General features: G+C 36.2%; 1 protein-coding gene across 1 annotated transcript in view; it reads right to left on the bottom strand.

Moving 5' to 3' along the window:
• The window catches only part of LOC106880891 (low-density lipoprotein receptor-related protein 6), a 56,579-nt gene extending 47,959 nt beyond the window's left edge, over positions 1 to 8,620 (bottom strand). Inside the window, exon 1 of the mRNA XM_014931044.3 lies at positions 7,629 to 8,620. Coding sequence (XP_014786530.1) covers positions 7,629 to 7,683 — 55 coding nt within the window. The 5' untranslated portion in view covers positions 7,684 to 8,620. The remainder of the gene's footprint in view (positions 1 to 7,628) is intronic.
• Between the last annotated feature and the right edge of the window lie 488 nt (positions 8,621 to 9,108).

The following is a 9,108-nucleotide window of genomic DNA, read 5'->3' on the forward strand; positions in this document are numbered from 1 at the left end:
ACAAATATATACACTTACACACACACACACACATATATATATACATATACACACAAATATAGGTAAGCACACGTACATAGACAACGTATATATGCACAAATACGCAACGTTCACACACACACACACACACACACACACACACACACATATATATATATATATATGTATATATATGTATATATATGTATATATATATATATATATATATATATATAACATACACATATACACACATACAGAAGAGAGAGAGAACGTGAGAAGTAAATAGACTTAATTGTAATTCTAAAAAAGGTCTATTTGAAAAAATTGCAGCCTATATCCTAACATTTAGGCAAGAAAACAGTTAATCAATTGTCAAGCAATTCACGGAAATCAGTTTTAATTACTACTGCACGCATATAATTAGACGATTTATGAGAGAGAAGGGAGATTGCCTAGCTTCAGTTGTCAAATATTGGCGGTGGTTGAACTGTGTTAGCAATGATTAAAAATTGTCACACACACACATCAAGTAGAGAGTGGCGTATCCTCATTTTCCCTGGGGTATAGATGACTGATAAGATACTAATACATGACTGGTACTAATTTAGCTGGCCCCGGGTTCAATGAATAATGAACAGCAGTAAGCTTGATAATAGGAAAATATCTAAACTCAGAAACGGGAGTCCAGTAACTTGATTAGATATCACCTTTCGCCTTGTGTGTGTATGTGTGTATATATATGCACAGAGATGGCGATGCTGAGTTCAATTTCGAATACAAACGGAAATTGTAGACAATATCGGTTTCATGCTTTCATTAAAGAAAGCAAAAACTTATAAATTCTATTTCGATTAATTTTTTTAAAAGACGATTTTAACGAGTAAGAGTCTAAAAGATAATGAATAATACAAACAAATGATTAATAAACAATTTCCTTTATTCACAGCACACAGCTTTCCTTCATTAATAAACATTGAGATTGTATTTCGAAGAGCTAGTAGACGGCATTATATTTTTAATTGTTAGAATTCTGAAACACACACACACACACACGTGTGTTAATCCCCGCCACCACTGCTTGAAGGCAGTGTTGGTTTGTATATGTCCCCGGATCTTAACGGTTTGTCAAAAGAGAACCTGACTTTAAAAGATTGCTTCAGGCTATCTCAATAGTTATATGAGGGGTAAGAAGGGGGGGGGAGGCATGGGATCGATGTGTCATGGATTTTTTTCTTTTTCTTTTTCTGAGAATAAGCGTGTGTACGCCGCTTCTAAAATACCTTTTGTGCATTGATTTAACTCGGCGACCCCGTTTCAATTCCCAAACAGGAGCCTGTCACAATCACCACCACCAAGTGTCAACTGAGAAAGACATGAATGTCACAACCTCCCGCTTCCTCTTCTCCAGTAAACCTGAAACTTCTTAGAAATAAAATACAAAAAATGAGGGAATCAACAGGGGGCAGACAGCAGCCGCAGGATAGAAAATAGCAGCATAGGGAGAGAAATGTGTGAAGAAATCGAAAGCGGCATTTCAGAGGAGTCCAGTACAATAGCGGATAAAAGGTTGGGAAACCCTAACACCAGAAGGGTGAAATAAATAGAAATGGCAGCAAAAGGAGTAATAGTAGATGTTATTGTTTAGTCCCAGGTCTATCTTAATTGAATTGTCCTGTGATTAAAGGCATTTCAGTCGAGATCATCACTAAATATTTACAATACTGTACATCTAGGATTAATACGAAAATTTCATTGCAAAAATATTCATTTTTCCGAAAGCTGTGTAAAAACAAAAGTCAACTAGATTAAATAAATTATCCGAGACTTTATTGCCCATTCCGAAAAAAAAAATTCCACAACAAATTCCGATATAAACGCTATTTACATCACCTAAAAGGTATTTGTTGAAAACTTCAATGAAAGATATCCATTGTTTCTGAAAGTTATGAGGAAACAAAGTCGGGTGTGAAGTGTAGGTATGCCAATTATTTAATGTGACCTGGCGGTTCCTTTAAGACGGTTGGATGTGATTTAGGATGATTTGGCTGCTATTCCTAGCAAAGTGAACGGTCATGAAGTAGAGAGGGTCCCTTGAAAATAATGGTAACAATTAAGCTGTAAAGGGAGCAGTTATTAAGCGGTGTGATGAAAAACAACAATAGCAGGAACATCCACAACAATGACGGTCGACAGCAATTAACCATTGGAAAGAAGAAGAAAAACAGACACACATTAGTAAGACTTGGATAAAGGCGATCACAACATAAGAATATATGGGTGACCTCCACATTAATACAGGGTAGAACGAGAGAAGTGAATCGATGAGAGAAAAAAAGGACAGAGCAGTTGATATAAAATTCTGTTGACAGACATCCAGTGGGGTCGCGAGAACCTAAAAGATAGCGACAGCAATATCTTATAGGATAAGTGCAACGGTTTTACAACTAGTAAAGGTAACCCCTGGGTATTACTAGTCTCGAGTCCAAAAATTTATGGGGCCAATTACCCGGATTCCATAACGCATACGTGACCAAGAGAGATTACAACATATACTCGGAACGGACGCCAGTTCGTTGAAAGGGTTACGCATTCGCAGACGAGTGGACAGGAGCAATGTGAAATGAAGGGTTTTGCTCAAGAATACGATGATCAACCTGGTCTGGGAATCGAAATTACGATCCTGCGATGGATGCAACACCCCTAACCATTAGGTTATGCGCCTTCACACAAATACGAAACAGAAATAACAGAAACCAGGAGATTTAAATAAATGGAAAGAGTGTGGAAGTCTTGGAGAAGAAAAGTGAAGTTGGTAATTATTGTCGACCAGCACTCAAATCGATATAAGTGTGGTCAACAGAATTTTATATCAACTAATTCTAGAGGTTGGTCAGTTTAATTCCGTCAAGGAAGTGATAAGCCTGCTCTGGCAAGTCTCCGATTGGGGAAAAAAAATGAAGTAATACATGTGCCCGAGGACGAAATGTTGACGAACGTTTCGGGGAAACACCCTTCGTCAGAGTAAATATAGGCGATCTCAAGTTGTATGAACGATTTTTACAAAACTAAATTCTAAGCCGTTTTCAAACTATTTTTGTTGAACAATTTAGTACGTTGTGTAGATACATTAGTCCCAATATGAAATAAACTTCAAGAATCTCTGGTAATGACACAGTTTAAGCGTTTCCCGAAAGAGTTTAGACAATGTAAATCTTCATAATTTTCTCTACAAAAGTGAGGCTCTCTAAGTCAAATAATGTTTGTTTTTCTTTTAGTAAGAAATCGACGAAGGAAAACACTACCCTTCTAACATTCAAACAAATACCCGGACAAATTCCTCCATGAAATACTAGAAAAACCGACGAAACTCTACGGCATGGACAAACTTTTTTCTAGAAGCGGGCAGTATAGACACGGCTCATCATTAGGTGGACCGCACTACCCGAAAGAATTCGAGGTAATTTTTCGTTAAGCGTGCCATTCAGAGAGTCCTGCGGTTCGCAGTTTGCCCATGATTGTCCTAAACCACGACCTCAAAAGACTACCACAAGTAATGCTATAAAGTTAGACATGGCCTGGGCTAATAATGACCAAAAATCTATCTTAGCTCTGTGAATGTGTGTGTTATAATTACAGTCAGTTTAAGTTCAATATAAAATTTGTTTCAGTGATTTTCAATGAATTGCTTCCAGTATAAATGTGAACTTGTAGATTTCATAGTTTAGAATAACTAGCAACTATTATTATTTTTTTTTTTCATGCATAATGGTTTTGAATGCAAAATAAAATGTATTTATTATTATCATGTGTGGAAAATAAGATTGAAAACAACGATAGCATTACCTCGAGGATAAATAAGTCAGTTTTTGTTGGGGTTTTTTTTTGTATTTTAATATAGTAAACGAAATTAACAATAACCATGTGACTTAAAGGGAACAGCACCGCCCGAAACGTTAGTCGCACCACACGGCATTGTTTTTAATTCTAACTACTTCGCATGGCAAGAGCGGTTAGGTCAGTGAACTGGGAAGAGCTGTTGGCCAATTCTCATTTCACCATCTATGGCTAGCTTAGTTCCAATTGAAACAGATCTAGATTAAACAAAAAAAAAAAAAATTACAGTCGACCTGTCCGGCTCGGTCGATAAATTGTTGACCAGCACGCTCACTCATTACCTAATTCCATTAGATTATTCTAATAAAACAAAATCTACGTGCAACTTAAGACGAATAGAGTTTTATGAACAATTTAGGGGACAAGGATCAAAGCCTTTTTCTCTTTTTTTTTTAAGCAAATGGATGGGTGAGCATCAGATAGAAAGAATTTTACCTGATTATCTAATATAATTTTTCTACGTTCCGGGTTCAAACACTACCGAGGTCTCAACATTGACTTTTACCCCTCTGCGGTCAATTTTAGTCGACGATACGTCTCCCCAATGAAATGTGTGGCCTTTTGCCAAGGTAAGTTAATAACGATCGCTAGTAACAAAACACAAATAGAGAAGACTAAACGACAAACAGTTGTTTTGTGTCTGCATTCTGCCTATGTAAATATCAGTCATGCACTGAGTATACTTCACTATAAATTTGAGGCCTTTTGTCAATGTCAGAATTTATTATTAAACAGCAGAGTAAGGGAGACGGGGACACAGTCAAGAGGTCAGCAGTTCATATCCTGTCTCTTGAAATGTGTCTACCCGTGTCTATGATATGGTGGCTCTATCTACATTACGACTATGGAGTGGCAAAGATCGTAAGGAGAAACTAAATGCCTTATAGTATTTGGTAATATCCCGAGTTCAAATTCATTCGAGATCGACATTAACTTCCCATCCCTATCCCTTAACATCGACTCTATAACAAGTAACAGTAATATAATGGGTGTCGATTTTATCAACTAGACATACCTTCCCCAATACCACTATGAATTTGTGGGGAATTATATATATATATATATATATATATATATATATTTACTTGGAGAATGGCGCAACAAATACAAGAAAAAGCATTTTCGTTGGACTAGATAGCCGTTGTTTTATTATGTGGAGCTTGTGAAATGAGTCAGTGTGGAGGTTTAGGTTATGTAAAGACTACCCCTGAAGGATCGAGGCAAACCTACCACTTATATATATATATATATATATATATATATATTAGACATTCTAGATATATAAGATTCGCTTGTACCACAACCTTGGAAATTAAGTTGTTAATCCCCACCTCCAAAACCGCCTTTAACTGGCATAACATGAAGAAAACGTTTGGAATGAGAGGTATCAAATGCCACAACCAAATAGCATTTTAGCTCAATCTAGATTTGATAAGAGATAATGGCGAAATAGTAATGTAGTTTAGTGTGTATAGAAAGATAAATGGACAAACAGTAGTATTTATAGTTACTGAGCATTAGAGAAACGGTGACGGAACAATAGCCCTGATATTGATATCGAACAATACAGAAATCGAGTATCTAGAGAGACGGACCATGATGATATTATTGACAGTCACCATACATAATGATAGGGTTTATAAAACAAAAAGATTAAGCACAGAATGCAAACAGTGCCAAGTCAACCCTGATCACGGGCATTCCTTGTTGTCATCGTCCCGTTTTGCTCCAAGATATGGTGTGCTTAGGAGAACCACATTATCCAAGACGATAGGGTGTAGTTTTGAGGGAGATTTGAGTATTATTTTTAGCAGGTCGACCGATCGTGTAAGAGAGGTGGTTCCTCTCATTGGCTCTACAGTTTAATAATAGTAAATGTTGTACACTAGATATCGTGCAAAGGAAGTTAGAATATTTGCCAACACATGGATGAAAACGTAAATAAGCGAAGCTACAAGTTTTATGACAAGAAACAGAAGAAAGAAGGAAGGAAAAAAAACTCATCGCAAAATAAAACAAATAAAAAAAAAAGATTATTATAAAACTAGGTGAATATCTAAGTAGATATGTCGAAGAGAAAATAATATTGTTGGCGGTGGTGGTGGTAGAGGAGGAAACACCCCCTCATGTTATTTTAGGTGTAAATGTAGAAATATATATATATATATATATATATACACATATATATATATATATATATATATATATATATATATATATATATATATATATATATATATACATATATATAACAATTTATACATACAAAGAAGGAGATTAATTAAAGGCCTCGGTCAAGGCAGAAAATACACCTGACTGTAGAGCCGCCGAAACAATAAGGTGAAATAAGATGAAATAAAAAATATCGACAGTAATAAGTAATATTGTTATACTAAGATAGAGAAAATCTTAGTCATTGAGATACTAATTCTGTCTGGAGACAATTTTAGTGAAATACTATTCTATCATCGATAGAGTGTATCTCTTGGATGGTTAGTCCTATTGTATATTATTAAGTCTGGTATATTATTAGAGTGTAGTAGTAAACTATGGCTTAAACATGATAAACTATATTTAATAGTTTGTACTGTAAAGTACTAAGACTATAAAACTGGATAGATTGTCTATAGTGTGGCTATGAAACTGGTAAGGTAGTAAAATATTACGCCATAAGTTACCATACTATCGATGAAGAATACATTATAGTACGGTATTGCACTATCACTAAATAGTATAGCATAGTCGTTGTTTAACTCCAGGTTAGCCTTGACTGAGCAGGCATGATCAGAGGCGGTCCAACCATGACTGCCCGTCTTTTTTATTATTTTTTTTGTATGTTTAAGGAGTACCTTGCATTAGAAATCTATCCTTTCTTTTAATGATGGTAATATAGTATTTGGAGGAATTTAGCTGCTGTTTCTCACAGGTCGAGCGACCACGTAGATGGTAATAAAACGTTGTAGTATATAGTAACATAGAAGATATGTAGTATGGTATATAGTATGATATCAAAACTATTGATAAACAGTTTAGAAAGAGAAGAAAAAAAAGGTAACAGAAATGTTATGGCAGGATAAGGTGCTAAAAATAGAGTTGGGTATATGGAAAGATAGGAAAGATATCAATCGATAATTTTTATCTACATATAGTAAAGACGGTTATGTATCGATAAACGGTGAAAGGTGAGATAAGGTAGAAACGGAAAGCCAAAAAGGAGAAGAAGATGGAGTAACTAAATCCATGCTACATGCATATATGGAAAGAGAGCACAATATGGCGGATCATATCTCTCAATGTCTACAACACACACACATATACATACGTAAATATACATATTTACACACATACATACATATATATGTGTACGTGTATACGTGTGTCTGTGTCTGTATATATATATAAATATATATATACATACATACGCACATGCACGCACACATGTACATTTCATACACATTACAGCTAGCAAGTGCGATTCATGTAATGTGTACATTGTAATTGTTTAGAACAAAGCATGCAAAATTTCAATGAAACAATCCATGGGCTCAAGGCATTGTTAAACGAAAAGAAAACTGGGGGATAAACGACAGACATAAATTCCTCAACAGTAAATTATAGCGCGATTTGTGGAAACGTAGTATCAAGTTTAACCAGCCATTACACGCGCACATATATATAATTAAGCACATACATACACATTCGTATAGGGAATGTGTAAACATTGTATAGACAATATAGCGTAAGGCACTCACCAAAACAACTCCAAAATAGCGTGTTGAGCAGGTAAAAGTTAAAGAAGGTATCCATGATATAAAATGCCGATCTGCAACATGCAGTACGGTGATGGTAGAGCCTTGCAGATCATCCAGCTTTTTGCCTCATATCCGAGCGATCATTTTTTTAACTTTCACCCAGCCCGTCTTCTATCATCAATAAACACAAACTGAGCATGTTCAATTTCTTTCAAATTATTAATGTTGTAATTATGTATGTGTAAGATATCACTCCTCTTGGCTTGAATCTTCGAGGATTTTGACAAAATTTGTTGCTTTTATTACTACAAGTCCGTTAATTGCTTTTCTTTTTCTTTTTGGTATTTAGAAGCGGTGCCCAAAGTTTTGGCAGTGTTGGGAGCAGCATCATGTTGAGTGTGCAGTGTCATCCACTGTCATTAGCATCTCTCTCTCTCCCTCACTCTCTCTCTCTTTCCCTCACTCACTCTCTATCTCTTCTCATTATAGTGACCTCCCCCGTTTCACAACAGCTTTTTTTCCCCCGTCGTCTCTCCACTGCTTCCCCTTCCTACAACCTTGCTTTCTTTCAGTTTACCTTAAAAAGCCTAGGCCGTTTTCTGTTTTGGCTATTCCAGGTTTTATCACAAATCGGCCCTTCTCATATCCAATTAATCTCTTAATACTCGCATTACGTTGAGTGTTGTTGCTTCTAGCACAAGTTGGGTGATTGAGTCGGCCACGTTTCCATGGTATGGTAGCTCCCAGCGACTTTCAATGTGGACTAAAATGTTGGTACAACACCTCCAAAGGGAGTACTACTTCAACTTGACGGCTGCTATTATTCGCATAAAACTTTCCAAACTATCCAAGCGTCATATTCCTATAGATATGTGTGCAAAAGACGATTTATAAACAATACATAAAACCCTTACTACTAACATAACGACGTCGATAATTGGACAGCTTTTTTATAGCAATTCCTCAGAGATTCAAACTATAGCTGACAAGGGGGATAATCATTGGTCTCCTTGTTTTTCCTCCTCAGACGTAGAACTTTTTTTTTTCTCTCTCCTAATGTTAACAACTTTATGAAAAGTAGTCAAGGGCTAGATTCTAATCCTTTCTTTTCTCGCTCATTCGGTTGCTGTCATCTTGCTTGTTTCTTACATGATAAATATTAGTTCTCAGATCTCAGGACATACGAGTATATGATATAAGACACAGTGCTGTCTTAAAGCATGGGTACATTCGGCATTTGCGGGTCTCGAGGCTCGTTTCTGCTTTATGTATACAGTGGCTTGCTGTCAAATACATAATTATCGGGCCAGTGCATTGATTTGCCCCGGGGTTCTATAATGCAACTAAGACGGGTCTGATATGATATATATGCTTTTCTTGTCAAGGACATTATCGATATGAGTGGCGTGAAATAGCTTCAAGGCCGGAGTCCAAGACTTTTCCTTACCTTGAATTCTGCGGAGTGACGTGCATCATTTGT

Source organism: Octopus bimaculoides, chromosome 11, assembly GCF_046866305.1.
Source record: "Octopus bimaculoides isolate indiv1 chromosome 11, ASM4686630v1, whole genome shotgun sequence".
NCBI classification, from domain to species: domain Eukaryota; kingdom Metazoa; phylum Mollusca; class Cephalopoda; order Octopoda; family Octopodidae; genus Octopus; species Octopus bimaculoides.